The 27,818-nt window shown below is 38.9% G+C and overlaps 1 protein-coding gene across 1 annotated transcript; it reads left to right on the top strand.

Moving 5' to 3' along the window:
- Nucleotides 1-94: 94 nt before the first annotated feature.
- On the top strand, nt 95-22,073 carry spns3 (SPNS lysolipid transporter 3, sphingosine-1-phosphate (putative)). The gene is made up of 12 exons (XM_062046455.1): nt 95-307; nt 391-456; nt 6,370-6,506; nt 9,001-9,152; nt 10,499-10,565; nt 10,637-10,779; nt 10,859-11,011; nt 11,096-11,285; nt 14,508-14,573; nt 14,637-14,735; nt 14,807-14,978; nt 21,436-22,073. The coding sequence occupies exons 1-12, from the start codon at nt 106-108 to the stop codon at nt 21,510-21,512; spliced, it is 1,524 nt and encodes a 507-aa protein (XP_061902439.1). The 5' UTR covers nt 95-105; the 3' UTR covers nt 21,513-22,073.
- The last annotated feature ends 5,745 nt before the right edge of the window (nt 22,074-27,818 follow it).

Here is a 27,818-nt window from a genome sequence, read left to right as displayed (position 1 = left end):
TGTTCTACCATAATAGGTCCAACATCATTGCTAAGAGATGTGGGGAATTTTTATTTTCAAGTAACTAGGTCACCTTGAGTCCTGGTGAAGAGTGGCCTGCTCGCAATGGAGCTGGATGGAGCGCTCCCTCGACGGAGTCTGGGTTCCAGCTCTGGGCTGCGCTACGGTTCGTTTGTCAACAGTCTTTCTTCACTCACTCTCAAACCAGATGAGAAGTCTTCCATATCGCATCGACGGGCCTACGTGGCGGTGGTTGTGCTCTGCTACATCAATTTACTCAACTACATGGAACGATACACAATAGCAGGTTTGTGCACATGACACACAATGCTAGCTTTTTACTTTATCGCATGGTATGGCAAGGCCAGTAAACAACTTCTATGGTCGTAGGTGTCCTGCTAAACATTCAGAGCTTCTTCAACATCAATGACAGTACAGCTGGACTTCTGCAGACAGGTAAGATGATACATTCTCTCACTTGAGCAGTCTTCTTAGGTTTTCAAGCCCATCCTCATTGCCTCACATGGAATTATGCAACAAGTGCTGCAATTCAGTTGCAGCACAGTTTGCTGTTGCACCAGTTGTTTCTACAGTCACTTCAAAAGCAATCATTGCATCAATTCAGTTGAAACCAGCTTCAAAAAACAAACATTAACACCTAAATGGATTGTGTTTTACTTGGATTCACACACATATTACGATTAGAAACCAAGTTGCAAACCCTCATGTGTGCAAACAATATATTTTACTCTTGTACTTTTAAGGTCTGATGATGATCTAATTAGACTTAGACTTAGACTTAGACTTCCTTTTTATTGTCATTCAAATTTGAACTTTACAGCACAGATAAGAACGGAATTTCGTTACATAAACTCATGGTAGTGCAGGATAAAAAAGCAATAAGGTGCATATATAAATAAATAAATAAATATATATAAATAATATATAAATATACTGTATATATAAACTAAATAAATATATATAAATATATATAAATAAATAAATAGATTACTGTACATATAAATATATTGCACTTTTCCACATGCGTCCACATTTATGGATGTATGTTATATTGTCTTTTTTATTACAGCGAGTTAATCCATTTTGGGGGGAGTTGAGGGGATAATTTAATTATGATGCGTTCAAGAGTCTTACGGCTTGAGGGAAGAAGCTGTTACAGAACCTGGAGGTTCTGCTTCGGAGGCTGCGGAACCTCTTTCTAGAGTCCAGCAGTGAAAACAGTCCTTGGTGGGGGTGGGAGGAGTCTTTGCAGATTTTCTGAGCCCCGGTCATGCAGCGGCTTTTTGCGAACTCCTGGATAGGAGGAAGAGGAGTCCTGATTATCTTTTCCGCCGTCCTCACCACTCTCTGGAGAGACTTTCAGTCTGAGGCATTGCAGGCTCCAGTCCAGACAGAGATGCTGTTGGTCAGCAGGCTCTCTATAATAAAGGTTTATGTGTATTAATACATGTGCAAACTTGATAACACGCAAAGCTGATCTACTAAATCTAATGCCCAGAGGATTGTGTCTCTTTTAAAGGAGACCTACTATGCAAAACCAACTTTTCCTAACCATTGGTACCTGTTTTTGTGTATTTGTCCCGCAAATGTGGAGTCAAACCATTGAGGCATCCATCCATCCATTTTCTACCGCTTATTACCTTCAGGGTCGCGGGGGGCGCTGGAGCCTATCTCAGCTACAATCGGGCGGAAGGCGGGGTACACTCTGGACAAGTCGCTACCTCATCGCAGGGCCAACACAGATAGACAGACAACATTCACACTCACATTCACACACTAGGGCCAATTTAGTGTTGCCAATCAACTTATCCCCAGGTGCATGTCTTTGGGCATGACGGAGATATTTACAAAAGTATAAAACAATCTTGCTTTTCTTTATTCTTCCTCCAAACAAGCCGTTTTTCCCAAGTGTGATGTAAGCGGAAATCTCTATTTATGGTAGAGATTTACCCAAAGAGCTTTGCACAAGTCCGCCATTGTAGTTAAATGCTGTAGTCAATAAGCTCCTTCTTTTTCTCTATCCTCTTGTTGAGGGGCAGACTGGCTCGTATATGCACATGCATCGTCCGCTGTTGCCATTTCTAACACAAAGTTAGTAGTTCAAACTTATATATGTCAGTAGACTCCATAGGATGTTTGGAGGCACGTACATAAGACCGCCCCTACAAGGGCGCATCCTGAAGAGGCGGTGAGAAAGCAACTTGAAGACTTTTGAAAAAATTGCCTATCATTCACAATCCCTACGTAAAACAAGAACACATATGCCTTTCTTTATTTTATGTATTTTAATTTATGAAACTGCAAGTATGAGGTGGATAGCAACAGAGCTATAGGGAGTAATCTATTGCACCCACAAAGCCCTCTAAAAAACATCCAAAAACCACCAAAAATACTCGGTTTACATGTCATGACCTGAATATTAAACAAGTATTAGCGATATTGTTATTGCAAGCGCTAACACAGACAAACTACCTTTAGTGGCACCATGATTACAGAGAGATAACTAGCTTATGAAATTATATTGACATACTGAACCGGTGAGCTGCTGCATTACCTCTGATTTGGTAAAAGTTAATGCTAAATTATAAATGATGCATCAAACTGGTATAGTAGAAGATTGTGACCACAAACCGACAATTTGGTCAACTTTATTCTTCATCTTAAAGGCCTACTGAAACCCACTACTACCGACCACGCAGTCTGATAGTTTATACATCAATGATGAAATCTTAACATTGCAACACATGCCAATACGGCCGGGTTAACTTATAAAGTGCAATTTTAAATTTCCCGCTAAACTTCCGGTTGAAAACGTCTATGTATGATGACATTTGTGCGTGACGTCAATGGTTGAAACGGAAGTATGCGGACACATTGTATCTCAATACAAACAGCTCTGTTTTCATCGCAAAATTCCACAGTATTCTGGACATCTGTGTTGGTGAATCTTTTGCAATTTGTTTAATGATCAATGGAGACTGCAAAGAAGAAAGCTGTAGGTGGGATATTAGCGGCCGGCTGCATAAACACAACCAGGAGGACTTTAAGGATAGCAGACGCGTTATCCGCCGCTAGCCGCCGCTAGCCGCCGCTAGCCGCCGCTAGCCGCCGCTAGCCGCCGCTAGCCGCCGCTAGCCGCCGCTAGCCGCCGCTAGCCGCCGCTAGCCGCCGACCGCATCGATGATCGGGTGAAGTCCTTTGTCGCGCCGTCGATTGCTGGAACGCAGGTGAGCACGGGTGTTGATGAGCAGATGAGGGCTGGCGTAGGTGGAGAGATAATGTTTTTATCATAGCTCTGACGAGGTCCCATAGCTAAGTTAGCTTCAATGGCATCGTTAGCAACAGCATTGCTAGGCTTCGACAGGCGGCACAGCATTAACCGTGTAGTTACAGGTCCAGTGTTTGGTTCGGTGTCTCCTGATAGTAGTATTGTTGATCTGCTGTCTATCCTTCCAGTCAGGGGCTTATTTCTTTTGTTTCTATCTGCATTTAAGCACGATGCTAGCTCCGTAGCTAAAGTGCTTCACCGATGTATTGTCGTGGAGATAAAAGTCACTGTGAATGTCCATTTCGCGTTCTCGACTCTCATTTTCAAGAGGATATAGTATCCGAGGTGGTTTAAAATACAAATCCGTGATCCACAATAGAAAAAGGAGAGAGTGTGGATTCCAATGAGCCCTTGTACCTAAGTTACGGTCAGAGCGAAAAAAGATACGTCCTGCACTGCACTCTATAGTCCTTCACTCTCACGTTCCTCATACACCAATCTTTCATCCTGGCTCAAATTAATGGGGTAATCGTCGCTTTCTTGGTCCGAATCGCTCTCGCTGCTGGTGTAAACAATGTGTGAGGAGCCTTTCAACCTGTGACGTCACACTACTTCCGGTACAGGCAAGGCTTTTTTTATCAGCGACCAAAAGTTGCGAACTTTATCGTTGATGTTCTCTACTAAATCCTTTCAGCAAAAACATGGCAATATCGCGAAATGATCAAGTATGACACATAGAATGGATCTGCTATCCCCGTTTAAATTAAAAAAAATTCTTTTCAGTAGGCCTTCTTCGTTTAAACACTTCCTTGTGGTCTACATAACATGTAATAGTGTTTTTTTGGTCAAGATTTTGTATAGATTATGTTGTACAGACCATCTTCAAACCGCTTTCTGACCTTCTCTTCAAGATGTGCCGGTTTGTGGGCGGTCTTATTTACGTGCCACCACTTCTACTGCGTCTTCTCCCAGTTAACCATGTTGTAATTTTTTGCGTAGCTGTATAGAGTCTACTGACAGATATAAGGTATACGTTACTCTGTATAGGAAATTGCAACAGTGGAGGATGCATGTGCATGTACGAGTCAATCAAAGCTCTTTGGCTAAACCTCTACCATATTTGGGGATATCCGCTGATGTCAAATGTTGGAAAAACGGCTCGTTTGGAGGAAGTATGAAGGAAGGCAAGATTGTTTTAGAAATAGCTCCGCTATTCCGCTATGGTTTGAATTAACATAATTTGGGACTTATGCAGATCCCAAATACACAAAAACAGGTACCAACAGATAAGAAAAGTGGGCTTTGCGTATTAGGTCCCCTTTAAATTATATAAATAAAAACGCAGTCCTTATAGTTTGTCTGTTTTCATGAATATGCAGAATATATGCTGATTATCAGAACACACAATACTGATTTATCAATGCTAAACCTATTCTGCAGCCGCTGTTTTGCATCCTTATTTCGCACAACTTTATTTACAAGAAGTTGTATTGGATATATTATTAGAAATATATTCCCTATTTTCTGTGATCTTGTTGAACAATTTCAGAGAACAACAATGTTTTGGAGCTTTTTAAAAACTTGTGGACATTTAAAGGAGAACATTAGATTAGTCAGCTTTGTAAAATCATACATTTCCTAATGCAACTTTTTATTTCCAGGGTTAGAATGGCCCTTTTGTCTCATAAAGAATGATGATTTTATTCTTGACATACTATTGCTGGGTTGCAATCACGTGACCAAGAGGCACTTCCGGGTTTCAGGTGATGGTTGAGAGTGCCATTAGGCTACTGTTTATTTAGCTGCATCAGTGCAGATTTTGGCGCATAAAAATATTTAAAATGGGATGGAGCGGATTTATACACACTTAGAATTTTTTTTTGGAAAGATTTAAACCGTTCATCCTCATCAAGACTTTACTGCTTGCTACGACCTCACTTCATTTGACACTTACACGGATTTAGAGAAGAAAAGATTGGAGGCTTTTGATTGATTGATTGAAACTTTTATTAGTAGATTGCAAAGTACACTACATATTCCGTACAATTGACCACTAGATGGTAACACCCGAATAAGTTTTTCAACTTGTTTAAGTCGGGGTCCACGTTAATCAGTTCATGGTGGCACATCATGTCTTAGTGAACAGGCATAAATATCACACTAAGGGTGGCCGTATAAACAACGCCAACACTGTCATAAACATGTGCCATATAGTGAAACCACTCTAAACAACAATGACAAACACATTTCGGGAGAATATTTGCACCGCAACACAGCAAATAACTTAAAAAAACATGACAGAACAAATTTCCAGAATTCCCTGCAGCACCAACTCTTCAGGGTCTATATATATATATATATATATATATATATATATATATATATATATATATATATATATATATATATATATATATATATATATATATATATATATATATATATTCACATATATAGTATAAACATGTGATATGTTTATACTATATATATTATAAAACATTTTATAAAACACATGTAAAAAAATAATTATAAATAATATAATATAATTATTACATTAATTAGTTAATAAAAACATAACATTCAGAGAATGATAGTAGAAATATTAATAATAATAATTATTATTAATAATATTATTATAATATATATAATAATAATAAAATATGTTCTCTAACACTACTTATATAGTAGAGAATAAACTTCATTGCATCACAGCAAGTTTTTTCAAACAAATTAAACAAACATTTACAAAGTGATCTCTGCAGACACAAGCATGGTCTGATTGTTTTACACAAATTGATGAAAGTTATATTTTTAAAAGCCATTTCCTTCGACACACTTTTGTTTTTCCCCTGACTTTATCACCTTTATGAGTCACTTCTTTCGGGACTCTATGAAAGCTCTTTCGTATCTCTCTATTTTAACGGTTGGAACACTTAAGAACAGAACAGCAATACGGTATTTTCTTCTCAAACTCTACACTCACTCTCACTAACTGCTTGACCATTGTGTCAATTAAGCCGTAAAGAATAAAAAACGGATGTGACGTCATATGCAACCCAGCAATACTAAAGTACTCACAGTTTTTATCTGCAGCTTTCTCGTGACGGCTCCACTCTTCGGTTACCTCGGCGACCGCTACAACCGGATATACATCATGGCTGGCGGTTTGAGTGTGTGGCTTGTAACTGCAACAGCCAGTTCTTTCGTGACTGAGTCAGTATGTGAAACACTTTCACCAACACTTGCTTCTATCATTTCTTCATGGAAATCATCTATCATACATCATGTTTATTCATGAGTGTATGATATTTATTAATTTACATATGGTTTATTTATGTGTACATTTTGTTTATTCTTGTGTTTATGATGTGTATTCATATATATCATACTTGCCAACCTTGAGACCTCCAATATCGGGAGGTGGGGGGGCCTTGGTCGGGGGTGGGGGGTGGGGGGCGTGGTTAGGGGCGTGGTTAAGAGGAGAGTATATTTACAGCTAGAATTCACCAACTCAAGTATTTCATATATATATATATATATATATATATATATATATATATATATATATATATATATATATATATATATATATATATATATATATATATATATATATATATATATAAATACTTGACTTTCAGTGAATTCTAGCTATATATATATATATATATATATATATATATATATATATATTTATTTTATTATATATATAAATAAATAAAATAAATACTTGAATTTTAGTGTTCATTTATTTACACATTCACACACACACACACACACACACACACACACACACACACACACACACACACACACACACACACACACACACACACACACACACACACACACACACACACACACACACACACACACACACACACACACACACACACACACACACACACACAACACTCATCTACTCATTGTTGTACTTGAAAGTACAATGCTTTGTTAAGGGTTGAATTGTCCATCCTCTTTCTATTCTCTGTCACTATTTTTCTAACATGCATGCTGAACACCCTCTCTGATGATGCATTGCTGTGTGGCACGCACAAAATGCACGAGAGTGTGGAATCTTCCATCTCTCCCTAGCATGGCCCAAAACCGGTCAATCCTTGCTTCCTGGGGAAGATCTTCCCCGCCAAGCACTTGGTACTCCAGTACTTGTACCCGGAGGCTGGTCAGGTCCAATCGCAGCTGCGGCAGACTTTTTTTTTTGGGGGCGTGGCCTCCAGCTCCGGCTGAATACCAGGAGTTTGTCGGGAGAAAATCTCTGTCGGGAGGTTGTCGGGAGAGGCGCTGAATATCGGGATTCTCCCGCTAAAAACGGGAGGGTTGGCAAGTATGTATATATACAGCCCTTTGAGACACTTGTGATTTAGGGCTATATAAATAAACATTGATTGATTGATTGATATACACAATGTTTATTCATATATACACAATGTTTATTTATCAGAACCAGAATCAGACTCAGAGTCAGCCTTAGTGGCCAAGTAGGATTAACACACAAGGAATCTGACTAGGTAGACTGTGCTCAATGTAAACCATAAAGAAAAATGCAACAGCTGAGAGAGAGCGCAGTATCCTACCGTGGTGGCCATCTGCAGCGCCTACTTTGTATGAGAAACGAGAGGGAAACATTAAAGAAAACAAAGGACATAAAAGACATTAAAAACAGCACAGACCTGATGCAACCGGCTGCCACTTCAGTGGCGGCATTTCTAAATACAGCTACAAAGAAAACAACGAAAAAACAAAACAAATTAGCAGTTATGATACAAATTGCACAAATACTATTTCACCATGTAAAGACAAACAACAGAACAAAACAAACAAAAAGGGGGACCTAATTATCCGACACATGCACATCCAGCCAGGGCCCCGTGAAGCCTGTCCATTCCGATGCTGAACGCTAGCTTCGCAGTCTCATCTCTTCCTCCGCATTGATTGATTGATTGAGACTTTTATTATTAGATTGCACAGTACAGTACATATTCCGTCCAATTGACCACTAAATGGTAACACCCGGACACACGTTAATCAATTCATGGTATAAATATATACTATCAGCATAATACAGTCATCGCACAAGTTAATCATCATCAATAGCATCTCCTCCAGTCTCTCCATGGCAGTATGGCAGAGAGCCAGCAGATGGTCTCAGGTGCATGGCCATGGCTCTCCCTGAGGCAGATCTAAAACTTCACAAAAGAAGCACCAAAAAGCAGCGCAGAAGTGCCCACCCCCACGTTGCGCAGTCCCATAGGGCGTAATCCAAACAGCATAAAACACATGAAAACAAAACGGAAACATCAAGAACACAAAGGAGGAAACAAAGGAGGAAACACAGGAGCGCAGAGCTCCTGCACTCAGCCACAACCATCTTGGAATGAAAAAAAAAAAAAAATAATATATATATATATATATATATATATATATATATATATATATATATATATATATATATATATATATATATATATATATATATATATATATATATATATATATATATATATATATATATACATATATACCGGTATATATATATTCATGTGTGTTGGTGCTGTGAAACAACTTTCTACTACGCTACAAGTTACATGAAAGAACACCACATGATTACATAATTTGATTTTGATGTTAGTTGTCTTTAACATGTTTAACTGTATTTTAGGCGTGACGATACATTTTATGATTTGATCAAGCACTTTTGGCTGCTGGCGCTTTTACGAGGCCTCGTCGGGATCGGTGAGGCGAGCTACTCCACTATTGCTCCCACCATCATCGGGGACCTTTTCACTGGCGTACAACGAACCATCATGATCTCCGCTTTCTACATCTTCATCCCTGTTGGAAGGTTATTTCATGTCTATGTAATATAATATAAAATTGTATCTAAAGACCTGATCTACTAAAGCTTTCCCTGTACTAAAAAGGTGCAAATTTAACAGCACACGAAAAGCTGATATACTTTAGAAGTTGTGCACAGTTGTGCCTCTCTTCAGTGAGCAGAATATGGAGCGCACACCATTAAGCGTGTGTGATTTATCAGGGCTGATCACTGTTCTGCAGGCAGTATTTTGCATCTATTTAGCATGTCTGAAAAGGACGTGCAAACAGTAGTTACACACACGGCTGTAAGAAAAGAGGTGGTTGTGGTGCAAAGACAGATGATGGACAGAGAATCCTCTGTGCTATGTGTGTGTGTCAAAATATTTGGACTGTCAGAAATTTAAAAATATTAGACATATCATCAGCAATATCATTTCATAATTTCATGCTACATGGCTTTTTGGTGTCTGCTGGCGTTTTTTTTAAAGTGGCGTTTGTTTTTTCATTCAGGAAATATATCATGATATATTTCCTATATCATGATATATTTCCTATACAAAAAATAACTTACAATATGCATTTTCTTGCATTCCAGATGGATGAATGCGCTGCAGTTGTGATGGTACACCGCCTACCTGTAGCGCGTCAGCACTATGAAAACAGTTTTTGTTGTCTATAGACTGCGATTCTTTGCTGCACAAAATTTAAAGTTAAAGTAAATGGGTTGTACTTGTATAGCGCTTTTTCTACCTCTTTTTAAGGAGCCCAAAGCGCTTTGACAGTATTTCCACATTCACCCATTCACACACACATTCACACACTGATGGCGGGAGCTGCCATGCAAGGCGCTAACCAGCAGCCATCAGGAGCAAGGGTGAAGTGTCTTGCCCAAGGACACAACGGACGTGACTAGGATGGTAGAAGGTGGGGATTGAACCAGTAACCCTCAGATTGCTGGCACGGCCACTCTCCCAACTTCGCCACGCCGTCCCCAAAGTACCCTTGATCACTCCCTGGGAGGTGAGGGGAGCAGTGAGCAGCAGCGGTGGCCGCGCCTGGGAATAATTTTTGGTGAAAAGGTGATACAGATTATAGAGGTAGCACACAGGGATGGCCATGGCTCACTTCAATGACAAAAACGTAAAGGGCACATAATGCCAGTAGTATATGTCAAAACGTAATTTAAATAAGGTCGTCTACAGCCCTTTTCAATTGTACACCCAGTCTTAGTAGATCACACTCATCACGCCCACCAATAGTACACTCAATTTTGTAGTTGGCACACATTGTTTAGCATCTGGTATCTGGATCTTAGTAGATCAGGTCCATTATGTATCATTAAGACCTACAAAGTATTTGTAATGTTTTCAGTGGTCTTGGCTACATATCGGGGTCATCGATAGCCAGCCTCACTGGAGACTGGCACTGGTCTCTCAGGGTGAGAACACTCAAATCATTATTTATAGTTACATCTTCAGTCCTAAACAATGACAGATTTTTGTGTGACAGATCACTCCCATTTTTGGTCTTGCTGGGCTCATTGCACTGGTGCTCTTGTGCCCAAACCCTCCCAGAGGTGCTGCAGAAAACAACGGTCATGAAGTTCAAGAGCGCAGCTCTTACCTGGAGGACGTCAAGTATCTTCTAAACAAGTAAAAATGGTTTTGAATGAACTGTGACACACACAGTTAGACGTGATTAATTATTGGCTTGTATTTGTTTTAATCCCAGTAAAAGTTACGTGTGGTCCACTCTGGGTGTCACGGCAATGGCCTTCCTAACTGGAGCCCTGGCTTTCTGGATGCCCACCTTTCTGTTCAGAGCTCGGGTGTCTCAGGGACTTAGCCAGCCTTGCTCTAAAGCGCCATGCAGCTCCACAGACAGGTGCAGTGTGCTTCACATTCTATCATCTACTCTCTTGTTCCTACACATGCAGACTAAAGACTCTTTGGCTCCACCCCAGCACAGTTACATCTTCGGCGCCGTCACAGTGGTCTCAGGCATTGTCGGAGTGTGTCTCGGCACGGGTCTGTCCAGGTGCTTGAAGGACAAAGTGCCCAATGCAGATCCACTCATCTGTGCAGGAGGCATGCTAGGATCTGTCCCCTGCCTCTTTATCAGCATCTTTGTCGCTGCGGTAAACATTCCAGCCACTTACGTAAGAACAACCTCTGCTCTCGTACTCTTGTATGCTTTGGATCAATACAATAGATCAATAAATCAATCAGGGTTGCCTGGATAAGCTCATATGGTCCTGATAAGTGGATAACAAGTTCCACTGACACAATAAATATTTTATAGGGAGGACTAATGAATCAAAAATGGTTAGTAGAGATCCCAGCAGACACGCTGGATTTCCACTGGATACAAAACGGCAGCGGAACGGCCCTCGTGGATCCTCTTTCCGTTTTTATCCATGTCGACGTGTCCGTTTACACCGCCTGCAGAACGTCAACGACATGCCTTTAAGTTTCCGCATTCTAGCGCTAAATATACGCAGAGTTTGTATTTTTGCCAAACGCCACAACAAATCTGTTCACATTAGCTAAAATCTGCTTGTGTTGGACAGAAAGTAATGCACAAACACAAAATAAATGATCCCATGTACTTTCAAAATAAAATACTCTGTTTTAAAGGTGGATTGTACTTTACAATTTGAAATGTCCTAATGGGTGTTCAGATGTAATTTCAGCTCGTTGACACAAATGGATGAGGACATGCTGTTTCCGGAGGTCCAAAATTAAAGAATAACATACAAGTATATGGGGGAGGGTGTCAAATACAAGCTCATATGGGGACAGGAAAGCAGGGGAGTGGTTGTTGGAACTGCTAGACAGGGATGATGTTCCTGTTGTATTGTTGCTTGCTACAAAAAATAAAGTTGTCAAGTTATCAAGGCAAAATTGTTGTCAGTGTTGCCGTTCAGCACCTATTATTAATGGAAGGACAGAGTGTATTTGCTTTTGCTCCTTTGGAAGGACATAATTTAAATGTTTGTGGTTCGCTTGTATTATACCTTCCCTTATCACGTGATTACACGCGGATTCGTGAGATCTCGTAAAACAATTTTTCTGCAAGACGGAGCCGCAACAGACTGGCTATGGGTATTACCGGATTGAGGATGGCGGTGCTGTTCCATAGCGTTTTCGTTCAGCAGCATTTCCGCATCCAGTGGAAATCCGGGGTTAGGCAGTGGACATTGTCGATAGTTGGGGGAAGTAAGAGACAAGTGACCCCAAGGAATATGCTTTTTCAGTATCATGCTTCAAACCCAACTTTGAAAAGCTGTGCACTACAAAAGGTGCTCATTGTAGCCATTGAACTATTTAAATACTGAGTAACTGGTGAATAACTTTTGATGTATTTAGTAGTTAATGTTTAATACTAATTACATTACAACCGTAGTTTGTGAACGTGTGTGCGTGTGTGTGTGTTTGTGTGTGAGACGTAGAGAACCTACTACAAGAAACGGGGTGGGAGCACGAGGGGGGACCAAGCTCTTTTTGTGTCGTTCTCGCCTGTTCCAGGTCCTAAATGGCTGTCAAAGTGTCCCAACTTGTCGGATTATATCCTCAGCCATCTACTTTCCAGGTGAAAGGCATGATTTATGACCTACAATAAAACTTCCAAGGAGCAGGGAAGCGAGGAAACAGCAGACCACTCAATCATGTAAGCATAGGGACACACAATAATAATCACGTCGTCGCTACAAATAGTTTGTGTGCATTAGCGCTTATAATAACAATACCACTAATACTTGGTCAATATTCAAGTCACAAAATGTAAATGGACTATTGTTGGCGCTTTTTGAATGGTTATTTATCATATTTTATGGGCGGAATATACGTTTAATATTTAGATTGCGTTAAAAAAAAAATGTCTTTCATAATGATTGTGAACAATAGGCAAAATTCCCCCCCAAAAGTGCAGTTTCCCTTTTAACGTTTTAACATGTTTTCTCTCGTTGGAAGTAGAATTCCTGTAGGCTGAAATTTAAACATTTGCACTGACACAGATTGTGTTATAAATGTTATTTTTCGTAGTTTCTAAGTAAATATTGACGAGTTATGACGTCTTGCCACTTTTTACAGTATGTAGTTCGAGTGCTATCATGTGACTGCCAGGCTCTGTTTGATTGGTGAAATTGAGTCAATAATCACTAGTGCTTACGTTGGATTTGTTTAACAGAGCAATGTGATAAAAGTCTCACCAATGAGCCAAATTAATACATCTTTACAATCAGTAATCTATAGATTATAAATAAATATAATGATAATATAGAAAAATACTGAAAAAAAAGTCAGATTTTACCGTAAAAAATAAAAAACATCTCAGCTGCCAGAATTGTACTGGAAAACTGGTGGTTTTTAATAAGATTTACTGTAAATTGAAAAACAGTACGATTGTTATTTTTACTGTCAAATCTACTGATTTTGTTGTTGTTGATTTTTTAAAATTTTATTGGTTGGACCAGTACGATTGATCCCAAAAGTTACTTAAGTAAATGTAATGGAGTAAACGCTGCTTGTAAACACTCTAACATCTTCACTGTCAGAGTCATACCAAAGACTATAAAAATGGGACCCATTGCCTGCCTGCTTGGCACTCAGCATCAAGTGTTAGAATTGGGGGTTAAAATCCCCAAAATGATTCTCGAGCGCAGGCACTGCTGCTGCTCACTGCTGCTGCTCACTGCTCCCTTCACCTGCCAGGGGGTGGAACAAGGGGATGGGTCAAATGCAGAGGGTCATTTCACCACACCTAGTGTGTGTGTGTGACTATCAGTGGTACTTTAACTTTAATTGACACACATTGAAATTTAAAGGCTTTTTGCTGTGAGGCCACCAAATATTTTGCCAATGGATTCTGGTCTAAAGTGCCCCAGATAAAAATGTACATGAAGAATTCTGTACTCTACATCTGCTATAAATACACAACACTAGGCCCTAAAATGATCAAATAAGTACTTTAAATATGTTGTCAATTTAATAATATACAATATTCATAATATTTACAATATAATTTTAGGATTGGCAGCACGGTGAAACAGCGGTTAGAGTTGGTGCCTCAGAGCAAGAAGGTCCTGGGATCGATTCCCGAGCCCCCATGACTGTGTGGGAGGTACATGTCCACCGCCAAAGGACATGCACCTGGGGATAGGTTGATTGGCAACACTAAATTGGCCCTAGTGTGCGAATGTGAGTGTGAATGTTGTCTATCTATGTTGGCCCTGTGATGAGGTGGCGACATGTCCAGTGAAGCTGGGATAGGCTCCAATCACCCTGAAGGGGACAAGCAGTACAAAATGGATGGATGGATTTTAGCATTGATTTGATGTTATGTTTCCTTCTATTCCCTCATCTTCATTGACGTCTTTTAGGTCTTCACCTTCACAGCGGAAGTGTTGTTGTCACTCAACTGGTCTCTCCTGGCTGATATACTCCTGGTAAGACTGCCAGTAACAACAACAACAAGTCACATGTTCACCTTGTTTTCTTATTGGCATCAGTATGTTGTTGTGCCGACCAGACGAGCCACAGCAGAGGCTCTCCAGATTACATTCTGCCACCTTCTAGGCGATGCCGGGAGTCCGTACCTCATCGGAACGGTGAGGCTAACATTTCCTTTTCTCTAAATGTGTTTCATGGGAACAAATGGTTATTCACAATTGCCCCTTAGATTTCTGACGCCATTAGCAGATCCAAGCAGTCACCCAGTGACTGGAGCTTCCCCAGTTTGCAGTACAGCTTCCTGCTGTGCCCTTTTGTTGGCATCCTTGGAGGAATGTTCTTCCTGATGACGGCTCTTTACATCAATAATGACAGAAGGGCAGCGCTGCAAATGCCTGAAGGTATTTTTAGTTGGAATGATCTTTGCTCTGTGCAGACTTAGAATATGTCATCAACATGTGATTGCAGTCTTCTGATATTAATCCGATACGATATCAGCAGGAATCATAGAACGTAACTTTATTATTTGTAGTGTGGAATGTTAGAAAAGGTTTGAGGAAGTGAAATTAGTCACAAAACAATGGTAGATATTAAAAACATTAACCTTATGACAGAGTTATGTTGTTGATTTGTGTTTTGGCGACACCTAGTGGCCACAATAATTCTTAATGTGCAACCAAATCCAGGCCCAGCTTTGTACAACATCAGTACTCCTGATGAATTTAGAGCTAGGTCAGGTCTTGGTTTAATTCATTCAAATATTAGAAGTCTACTGCCAAAATTAGACTTAGTCAAAATCTGGATTCAAACAACCAATGCAGACATATTTATCTTATCAGAAACCTGGCTAACCAAAGCAGTCTCTGACAAGGACATTGCTATAAATGGATATAATGTCTTCCGATGCGATCGTCCTCGAAAAGGTGGAGGAGTGGCTATGTATATAAAAAACAAATTTAATGTTACCTTATTATCATCACTATCAATCACTAAACAATTTGAACTCCTTGCCCTGCAGCTTGAATTCTCACATGGCCAACCTCTCGCAATTGTAGGGTGTTATAGACCTCCCTCTGCCTCCACTGAAGCCCTTGCCTCGCTTGAATCCTTTATGAGTGGGTTAAAAGCTAGTGAACTTCTCTTGGTTGGTGATTTAAATTTTGACTGGTTGACTTCCTCTTCTGATAACATTAAAGCTGTATGAAACTCACTAAACTTAACTCAATTAATCACTTCCCCAACTCGACCCAATACTAAAAGTCCTCAAAATCATCTTTACTTGATCTAATTCTAACCAACGCTCCCCATAAGTACACTGGCACTGGGGTGTTTGCCAATGACTTGAGTGACCATTGTACAATTGCAGCTGTAAGAAACTGCAAGCTACCAAAATCAAAACCCACTATTACATGCAAAAGAAATATTAAAAACCTTTGCCTCCCAGCTTTTATATACGATTTAGCTGCCTTTCAGTGGAACAGAGTTGCTTTAATTGATGATATTGAGATAGCGTTGAAATACTTTTATAATGAATTTCAACGTATAGTCAATAAACATGCTCCCTTTCGAAAACTTAGAGTTAAAGGTCGAAATAATCCCTGGTTTTCCTCTGCAATTGGAAACCTTCTCAAAGAGAGAGACGTTGCTTGGGCCAGGGCTCGAAAAACAAAGACAGAGGCTGACTGGCTTAGCTTTCGCCAGCTTAGAAATAAATGTACTTCGCTTGTTAAGAGGGCCAAGTCTGATTTTTACCTGCATGAATGCAAAAAACATATAAATGATCCCAAAAAGTTTTGGCAAACCATAAAAGCTTCTTTAAATCATGTGACAACAAATGACTTTCCAAGTCCTTTAATTACTCAATCTGGTACTTTGTCTGATAAGACAACTATATCAAATTGTTTTAATGAGTATTTTGTTTCTGCCGGATCCTTGTTTGAGTCGTTGAATCCTCAATTGTCAAATGTTGGTTTAACTAATGTTAATATACCAAATACACCACAGGCTGTAAATAGACGCAGCACCTGCACTTTTGAGTTCACACCTGTATCAATATCCGAGGTAAACAGTGCACTAAAGAGCCTGGACACAACTAAAGCAGCAGGACCTGACCAAATGGAACCCTTTTTCTTAAAATTGGCTGCTGATTTTGTTGCTGAGCCTCTCTCGCATATTTTTAACCTAAGTCTAACAAGTAAAAGCATTCCAAAAATCTGGAAATCGGCCTTTGTTCTTCCCCTGCTAAAAGGGGGTGAACCCACAAATATAAATAATTACAGACCAATTTCTAAATTATGCATTTTAGCAAAATTGTTTGAGAAGATCATCAGTAACCAGCTAGAGGATTTTTTAGAATCAAACAATATTTTATCTCCATTTCAATCTGGTTTTAGAAAACAGCATAGCACTATTACAGCTGCTCTTAAGGTCCTGAATGATTTAATCGAGGCTGTAGACGGCAAGAAATATTGTGTCGCCCTATTTATTGATTTGTCAAAAGCATTTGACACAGTAGACCACAGTCTGTTAATTCAAGCCCTTCATCACGTTGGATTATCTAAAAATGCAGCTGCTTGGTTCACAGACTATCTCTCCAGCAGAACACAACGTGTACAGGTGGCTGGGACCACCTCTTCATTACTGGACATTACCAAAGGCGTTCCACAAGGCTCAGTGCTGGGGCCCATTTTATTTTCTATCTACATAAATAATCTTTGTAATAATTTGTCAAATGCAATGTACCATTTTTATGCAGACGACACCATTATTTATTGCTGTTCAACCTCCATCACTCAGGCTTTTGAGTTTTTACAAGCTGCTTTTGATGTCATCCAGGCTCGCTTATTTGATCTTAAATTGGTTTTAAATACAGATAAAAGCAAGGTAATGGTTTTCTCTCATTCAAGGGTGCTACTGGAAAATATTCCAAATATTGTAACATCAAATGGAAACCCTATAGAGCAGGTCTTAAATTACAAGTACTTGGGTTTTACTCTTGATCAGGAGCTTTCATTTAAAGCCCATATTAACAACTTGGTCTCTAAGCTTAGGGTAAAGCTTGGTTTCTTTTTTAGAAATAAAAACTGCTTCTCTCTTAAAGTCAGAAAGAAATTGGTGACAGCAACTATCTTGCCTGTAATTGATTATGGAGACGTGCTTTATTTTAGTACTTCATGTAAATGCCTCCAGTCCTTGGACACTGTTTTTCATTCAGCACTAAGATTTGTTACTGGCTGTCGTAGTCTCACCCACCATTGTCAACTGTATATGAAGTCAAACTTATCTTCATTGAGTGCACGCAGATACACACATTGGCTGACTATAATTTATAAGGCTCTTTTAGGTTTAATACCTCCATACTTGTGTACTCTGTTACAAAGAAAAAGCAGCTCTTATGCATTACGTTCTAACAATTTGTATGTTTTAACTGTTCCTCATGTACGGACTGAATTTGGCAAAAGAGCTTTTGGCATTGCTGCCCCTATGGCATGGAATGAATTGCAGACGAAACTGAAACTTACAGAACTACTTCCATTTGGAGACTTCCGTTCTGTCCTGAGGGACAAACAGCGAGAGACGTTTGCACAGTGCCTGTGTTTTTAAAGATGTAAATCTCTGTTGTTTTACGGTTCTCTTATGTATTTTAAAATGTATGTCTTAATGTATTATTTTTTAAACTGCTCTGTGACATGTGCTGTTGACCTCTTGGCCAGGTCACCCTTGTGAAAGAGATCTTGATCTCAATGGGTTTTCTTATCTGGTTAAATAAAGGTTCTACCTTAAAGTTTATGCGCAGAAAGATGAAATCATGCGGACACGTTTGTTACTGGATACTTTCAAGTACACTTCTGCCTTGGAGTAATATCTAACTATAATTATTTGGTACTTGTTAATATTGACAAATTTGCTATTTAGACTGCAATATTGTTCAATGGACAATTATTACCTATGTCTAGCTTGTGTGCTATTGCGTGCTTAGATCTTTTTAGCTGCTAGCTCCTAGTAACCTACAGCCCACCATGTTTATCTTTTGTAAATGACTTGACTAAAATACAAGAAACAACCAAACTTCTGTTTATTGGAGGACATTTCGATGTTGATTGGCTATCCAGCTTTGCAAAAGTAAACACACTGCTTGTATCGGACATTATATCATACATTTTACAAGCAAGCACACATCATCACAATCACATACTTATTTTTTTTTATGATATCGGACCGATATATGATATAAATATCAGACTGGGACACTCCTAGTATCAAACATATCAGAATTTCAGTAATCGATACCTATGAATTTCTACGATTCACCATACTTATTTGATACCATGATAAAACTTTACAACATTTAACCCATGTACTTTTAAATGAATTACTTTACGAAAAGGTGTTTCAAAGTGCCAAGTATTTAAGATCACTGTGCGATAACATAATTTAAATATCAGTATGAGCTGCCAAGAGGTAACTATACATTAAAAAAAGAACAGCTGTGTTCTATAACCTCCCAGTATATCAAAACAATCAATAATGTGCTTAGAAATATGATCATAAATGACAACAATACTCTACTATTTTACGTTCTAAAAAGAACAGCAGTGGTGTTGAGCCTTCGAATATATAAAACAAACAATATTGTTATTAACATTCTTTCAATACGGTGGTAGTGTAATGTCATCATTTCATTTGTAATCAAATAAATGTGAGGGTTCGTCCAAGTGGAACCCAAGGAGCAGAGAGGAGAAGCAGTTTAGTTTAGTCCAGAACTCTGGATAATACAAAAAACAATGGCAAAAGAGGTGCTGTGCATATCCTTAAGTACATCATTAATGAAGCCCTGGAAGACGGCAGTAGAATTAGTTAATCCAAAAGACATTACCAAATATTCGAAATGCCTCATGAGAGTGTTAAACGCCATCTTTCATTCACCCCTCTCCCAGATGCGAACAAGATGATAGGTGTTATGAAGGTCTAATTTAGTGAAATACTTCGCTTACTGAAGGTATTTAAAAGCAGAGTCTAGCAAGGGTAGCAGATACTTATTTTGACCGATATTGATATTGATATTGTTACAGTAGGCCAGACCTGTGCAAAATACGGCCCGCGGGCCACATGCGGCCCATTTAGATTTTCAATCCGGCCCGCCGGACGTTCTACATAATTTTTTTTGGACCTTTTACATATAAACTGTAGCCGCCATTATGATGTGCAGTGCTGTTTTTAAATAATTACTGTAAGTCTTGAACTACAGAAAGTATTTCAATGGTCGAAATCTGCGCTTTTGGGTGTTATAGGAGTTATTACGGTAATCTACGTCACAGCAGCTCAGATGAGGAACAAAGCAGAGTGGGCGGGTTTTGTTTTCAGAGCAGCCAGTCCCAATTGCATGTGTCAGGAACAGATGCGGAAGCTAATTTTTACAACAAATTTCTGCATAAAAGTGATAGTATATCATATTGTAGGTGTTTATTACACGTTGCATTCATATTTTGCTGTTTGTTACATTTTTGTTGTGTTTTGCTTGATTGTAAAAGATGTCTATGGACGAGTTGGCCTGAGAAGTAAAAGAGGAGCGACGTTCAAATGTTGTTAATATTCAGTGTTTTATTGTTCATACATAATATTGTAAATCCCACTTTCTTTATTTTAATGTACATTTTAGGTGTCCCATTCAGTAAAAAAAACAAAACGCAAAATTCCATTCCGTTTTTTTGATGTGGTCTTTCATAACTTTTTTAGGATTCTATCGGACATTGTGACTTTTGGTATTAGTGTTCCTGAAAAAAAAAAGGGACCCAAACACACAAACTGCACAGCAGATTTTTACAGCTAAATGTGTATATATCATTTATACACACATACACATTGGCCCCCCAGACACATCTTTTCTCTCAATGTGGCCTCCAGAGTAAAAATATTTGCCCAGCTCTGCAGTAGACGGTAGTCGATACAGGGTCAAAGAAACCCGTCTTTCAGCTCTATAAAAAATCCTGCATCTCACGGAGAAGAGGAAGCCTGACAGGAGGGATGCGGAAATATATTGCTTGAGTGCTTCACGCTCAGGGAGGGAGATGTTATAAAGGTGTGGAGCTGGCAATGCAGCACACTGGAGGAGGTCAATACTCATCATATAATCTGTATGGCGGAAGGGATATTCTATGATCCTTACCAAACACGTTTCAGAGATCATGATAGACAGGGGAAACGTCTTTATGTTCAGTTTCGATATCACAGAGGAGAGTAGCGGCAGTATTTGGTGCTGATGATACTGAAAAAAGCAGGTATCATTATATTTTTGCGTGTTGGTCAAAGTATCGATACGTCAGACTGTAGCTTCCCCACAGCTCTGTGAGGCGATGCATATGTGTAAAAAGATTCATAAAGATTTTCTAAACAAAACAATGCTTCAGTCTCCAAAATGAGAGAGAAGATCAACCCAATTGAAAGAACAGAACACAAAAGCTTACATTTTGTTCCAAAACACAATGTTTTATGACTCTGAATCCACCATTTTTTTAGGTTTAAAAGATAAACAAATACAAAAAGTTGAAATGCCATATTGTTATAAATACTCTTAAATGAAACTAGACACAAATGCATTGTGATGCATGTATAAAAATGATAAAAACTCTGAAGACAGTTGTTGCTGAGCACAAACTTTTATTCAACTGACAGCAGAGAACATTTCTTCCTCGTGAACGCAGCAACTGTCAATTAAGTTCATTTACGTTCAATTGAGGATTGTCTAAAGCTGATAGAGTTAACATTGTCAGCTTATTAAAGCAGCATTGATAACATTCCAATCAAATTGATTGTTTATTGTGTGACACAGATTTAATTATTTGTATTTCTTGTTACCAGGAGATCCTCCCCAGCAAGGTCCTGCACCGCATGACTCTGTGGAGCTCAACAATGCACGAAATACACCACATACATAAAATATGTATTAACATAAGGCATTTATCAAATATGTAACACTGAACCAAAGCCGCTGTGTGTATGAAATATGTGTTCATTTAAAGAACAAAACTATTAGTCTGGTTATGGATTATGGTTGATGAGAAGAAGTGTTTTGCACACACACACACACACACACACACACACACACACACACACACACACACACACACACACACACACACACACACACACACACACACACACACACACACACACACACACACACACACACACACACACACACACACACACACACACACACACACACACACACACAGCTTGTATGAAAGTATAGATGTTGTAAGATCCATTCATGCGTTTTTTTTGTCTTTACTTTCTTTAATGTGTTTTGCTGCTGTCATTTGATTGTTTGGTAGAATATCTCAGTACCTAAAATTATTTGTATCTCAAATCAATATTCTCCATTGAAATGAATGAACATGTATTTAATTGGTGCTTTGCCCCAAAACAGCACAACTTCAATATGTAACATGCCTTTTAAAAATAAAAACACATTTTTAAAGAATAAATATTGTACAAAAAACCCCAAAATGAATTAGATCAGTGGTTCTCAAACTTTTTTCACCAAGTACCACCACAGAAAACACTTGGCTCTCTGTGTACCACCAAATAGACCACAATTAGCACAGTAGCAAAGTAGGCCTAAGTAGTCAATAACAACAAGGCAGAGGTTTTATTTAACAAGAATATTTAATATTTTTGGTCACTAACATTATACAGAGTTTGAACAGTAACACTGTGTTTGAATATTTAATTAAGTGATTTGTTGGTGTACCAATAGTGGTACACATAACACAGCTTGAGAATCAATGCAATAGATGAAATGGATGCTGCTTCAACAGAGCAACAAGTGGTCAATGTTTATCAATCAAAGGATGTTGATATTGATAACACCATCGATGCGTGCATCCTACTGAAGGGAAGTGTAGTGGATTGTCTGAAGCTTAAGCAGGCAACAAAAGTAGTTTAGTACAACACATTTATTTACCCATTATCAGAAGTGCATGTTGAATTAAGTTGTCCGTGCAAGCAGACACAATGTACCCCAGAGCACACAAGACACACACAAGCCAAAATCACTGTCGAGTTCCGGTCTTCTGCCATTTTTTATATGTCTCTTGTGCGTCACTGTTTTTTTATCTAGTGCATCATGATTATTTTGTTTTGGTTTGTCTGTTCCAAAACAACCTTGTATCTCTTAGTCATATTTGGAAAATCTAAACATTCTGTAGACAGGTTGGCATAACTCCATATTCAACTTTGTCCCACAACTGGTCCATTTAATGGCACAAAATAGAAGGGAATTGAAAATGAGCGGACATTCTTAATAGACAAGTAATATAGGTCAAAAGGTCAGAAATTCTACGACATACCCTCCTTCCAGGGTCCTAAGACCCTGGACCAAAACAATTTCTGATGTAGACCACTAAGTTAAATCTCTACCACAGATAGAGGCGAAAACCTCAATGTTTTTATACGAGGCAAAAATTCCGTCTATGACCCTCCTTCAGAGCGATCGCTGTTACCAGCCTGCAGTAAAACCATCTCACAGAACACAATTAGTGGCCTACCCTTTGATTTAGTAAAGGAATAACAAATACTTTGATCATGAACATCATTGAACATAAATAGATGAATGTATATAGACTTATGACTGTAAGACATTTGCAAAAATATTTTTTCCAGCATTTGCAATGAATGTAGTTACCAATATTGTTAAATACCAATTGATTTTGAACACACAACTGAATTTCGTATGAGTCCATGTTCGATTAGTGCTCGTATAGATGGCTCGGTGGTGCCTCAGGCTGGTGGCCTGCCGACACCTCGTTGGGCTTTTGGCTGCCTTGGTGAAGAAAGAGATCCACTCAAACAGTCTGTCTCTGTCTCTTCTTGGGGTGTGGTTCAGTCCATTGGGCAGACTGTGCAATGGCATGTGTACGCTGGCCGCTTTGGGGAAAACTCAGGTAGAGTTGGAGCTGTCGGGGCTTTGGGGAAGGCTGGGGCTGAGTATGGGTCGTGGGGCTTTGGTCCAGGCCCTCGGCTTGCTTCAGGGCCTCCTTCCACAGCTGCTGGAGTCCCGACGGACACATATTGGCTGGCAACCTTAGTCGTTCTCGTCATTGCTGGCAAGGTGTTGTCTCTCCTCTCGGTTCCTTCCAGTCAGGTATCGGGTGTTGGTCCTGGATTGGCTTTGACCGTGCCCCTCTTAGCGAGTGCAAGGGAATCTGGGGTGGCTGCTTTCATCCTCAAATCTGCACAGAGGAACTGGCACACAAATTCTACATTTTGCAAACTTACCATTTTGGTCTCATGGTCTTTCCACCTTCCTAGGAAGCTGCTGGTCCTGAGAAGTGCTGATCTTGTGACTGAAGGTGATAACCTGTTTTCTTAAAATGGGTGCCGTTGTTTGACCTAATCTTTTTCGGGAAACCATGTCGGGATATTAGATAATTCACAAAACATTTAATTACTGAATTGGCACCCTCCTTTGAGGTTGGGGTTGCTTCCGCCAACCACTGCAATTGTCAATCTAAATCATTACGTTCCTTTATCCTTGTACCAGATTGATCATATCGATTAAATAAAACCTCAACACGCTCAAACTTGACCCAATCCAAACTCACCTCCCCCCTCTGTCCCTGAAACAGGGACAGTGTTAGTCGTAGTAATAGTAATAGTAATAGTAGTAGTAGTATTAGTAGTTTCAGAAACATCCAAGAAAAAGAAAAGACAGCTGATAGTCAAGTGCAGCAAGAACAGAGGCGGAGGACAGGTCATGTTTGAGGTCACTGTTCGCTTTTGCAATAGTACTTTGATATTTTACAACACCTAGTGAATTATTGTGGCCTCAATAATTCACTAAATAGTTGTATTTAATTTAGTCTATCTATGATGGGACAATGCACAGAAACATTAAGTCCAGAAACAGATATGTTCTGTATCAGATTATATCTAAATAGCTACTTTCCATCTGCAGTCCCTGGCTACCTAAATTAAAAGGATCCACAAATCAAGCAATAGAATTATGACACTAATTAATCATAATAAATATATACATTCATAATTAATCAAAAAATAATCATACTGTAGCATGTAATCAAATTAAGAAAAGTCATAAAATGCCCCTTCATGGACATATTCTTAATATACAATACAACCACACCTTATTTACATCATCACACAAAGACAATACATGCTCTTGTTCACATCTGTCATCATTCGTAACAACAACCAAGATTTTAACAGCCATACCTCACAATCTACAACAAAAATGCTCTCATAGATAAATATAATACTCTTTAAATTGATGTGTCAACATAATGCCCCTCTTAGTGACCATCTGAGCAGCCTTGATTGCTCCAAAGCCACTTTTTAACTTCAAATTTTCTATTCCTTTTGTTATAACGTGGAGAAGGCTAATTGGTCTGTACATGTTCTGGTCTTCTTTATTTCCTGCTTTATGGATTTAATTATAGTAGCAGTTTCTCGACGTGGTAGGGAAAGTGTTTTCCGTTATTGATTTATTTATCAATTGTTGTTATACGAGCAATAATCCAATCCTTATATGTTTTTAGGAAGATAGTGTCCAACCCATATATATATATCTCTAGATCGTGAGTCTGCTAATGCAGTGAAGATTTTGTTTAACTTTGTTTCATTTGTTAATTCTAAAATTAGTCCATCCTGAATAAATGACAATTATTTGCACTGATTTTGAGGGATTTTTTATTCAGGGTTTGTACAGACTGGATGAAATGTTCATTAAAATTATTACTTATGTCCAGACTGTCTGCGATAGTAGCGCCATTGATATTTAATGTTATAGTGTTGTTTCTTGTTTGCTCTCTTTCCGTAAGTTTGTATCTGGTTTTCCATAACTGTTCTAATGTTCCCTTTTGCAGCTTTGATTAATTCTAAATGAAAGTCAGCCTTAGACTTCCGCATAAACATTGTAACTTTGTTCCTCCAAACTTTTAAAATCATACGATCTGTATTTAGACCTGTTATAATTGGTCTTTTGAGAGCTGAGTCCCGATGTCTTTATTAGAATCCAAATTGTTTTATTAATCCAAGGTATTTTTATTTTAGCACTCTTCTTTCTGGTTTTTTATTAGTGTCTTTACAGATGATCTCTTTGATTTTTGTCATCCAATTGTAATTCTAGTAGGGCTGCTTATCCTTTGTATCATTGTAGAACCGTTTATAATATCCTTAAGTTTCTTTCTACGCGTCTTATTTAACCAGTCCAGATTAACGTCCCCCATGACGTTACTTCTTTCATATTATGCTGTTTGAGGATGTCTGAAAATGAATCAAGAAAAATGTCTGTGGTCGGTCGGTATACTACAATTACCTTGAAATACATTTCTGAGGAAAATGTGATTTTAATTTCAACATACTCAAATTGATCTACTTTTAATGTTTTCCCTTTCATAAATCATAATTCCTCCCCCCTTTGTCACTCGATCTGTCTTTTCTGTAATCTTGTCCCCCGGGACATTAATTACAACGAAAGGTGTTGTGGGTTTTAACCATGTCTCTGATAGACAAGGTAATCCGGATTAGAGTCTGACAGTAACTGCTGTATTTGTTCAGTATGTTTCCTGTGGTAGAAAGTTTAATAATGCGGACACGTTTGTTACTGAATACTTTCTACAGACTTCTGTCTCTAAGCAACTTTGTGTATGTAATAAGCAACTACAATTTTTTGATATGTTTAAATTTTATTTGAGCTCAGCTGTTGTGTAGCTGATAGCTCCTTGTAGCCTACAGCAGGAGTGTCCAAATTGCACCCAATAGCTTTGTTTTTAACAGACAACCGAAATAATTAAAAATGTGGTATTAGCGTATCGGTTCAATCAGCGGCAACTACGCCCTGTTTTATCATTTGACCTAAATTTTTGGTTTCGTAGGCAGGACAGAGGGAACAATGTGGGTCATTAGTTGTCCATCTTACACCATTCTAATTGTTGTAAGGATAGTTCACATGAGCGGCCATACCTTGAGTCCCACCATATATAAGAGTCAAAAGGCTCCTATTATGAGTCGTCTAATTGGTGATCATACACTTTGGGTGGCAGGACACACGGACGCACCTCCGTCAGCCAGTGCTAGGACAGTTGGAGCAGTCCCCATCCTCCATTCGTTCCTGGGAGGCGTCCCCAGTAGTTGTCAGCTGATGTCGTGCTGTCAGGCAACATCAGGAAGTTCCTTCTGTGCGGTATTAAATTGTCAGGGCACAGTTCGTAAGCCGGTCATTACAAAGTGTGTGCAGGTTGACCCCAAAGGAATGCTTCAAAGATTGTGTTGAACATTGTCCGTTGACACTTATGTCCAGCAGGGTTCTGTTTGTATCCTGCTGTTCGTCCTGCTGTGGGCGTCCTCTGTCACACCTGTATTTTTTGTGAGCATGTTCTGGCTACACTTTGGAGCTTGTCTTGTTCAGAGAAGTTGGCAGTCCCCCGACTGCATATCCTTTCCACCCTCGCTTGACCTAGGGCAACGGCGGCTACCACCCAAGTCCGTCTGTATGGTTTTACGTTTTGTTGAGGTTTTTTTTCCTCCAGAATTTGGAACTCAAAACATGTACACCCATCGTTTTCATATCCTCTCGGTTAGTTCAATTTTGCATATCACGTTTTAAAATCACAGTCTTAACTATCCCATTAAATGTTAATCACTAACCCTAAATCAAAGATTATACGTACTACTTCATGTGTATTTAAGTACCCTTTTAATTCACTTAAAGATTATCTATAAATTAATTTAAACTATCATTTGTCTATCAGTAGGCGCGAGCAAGCTGTCATGCTTGCACTCTGACCTCCCGCTGTGCGTGATATTCTCCTAAACAAAAGAATGTTTTTATTCACGTTTCTCCTTATCTTTTCTTTCACACTAGTCACAACATGCACACACACTTATTGTTTTGTGCTAGCTGTCCTGATATCGCAGCACAAACACCTCACAAGGCCACCTCCCAGATGTATGGTGGAATGCAATATCTAATTAAAAATATAAATTACTCCAAATTAAAATGTCAGACTGCACTTTAAAGTTACCTGACTTAAACGTACATTTATTAAATTGATTTCCAAACTAACCACCACCACAGCAGACATCTTCCTCAATCCTATCCCAATACTCCCATAAATTAGAAAGGTGTTTCACAATAGTGGTTAAGTAGTTGTTTTGAGTAATAGATCTCAATATGGGGCTAGGATGACAGGGAATGCAAAACAATAACAGTGCAATACTTT

Source organism: Entelurus aequoreus, linkage group LG05, assembly GCF_033978785.1.
Source record: "Entelurus aequoreus isolate RoL-2023_Sb linkage group LG05, RoL_Eaeq_v1.1, whole genome shotgun sequence".
NCBI classification, from domain to species: domain Eukaryota; kingdom Metazoa; phylum Chordata; class Actinopteri; order Syngnathiformes; family Syngnathidae; genus Entelurus; species Entelurus aequoreus.
Note: the sequence above shows the minus strand (reverse complement) of the source record. Positions and strands in the feature narration are given on the sequence as shown.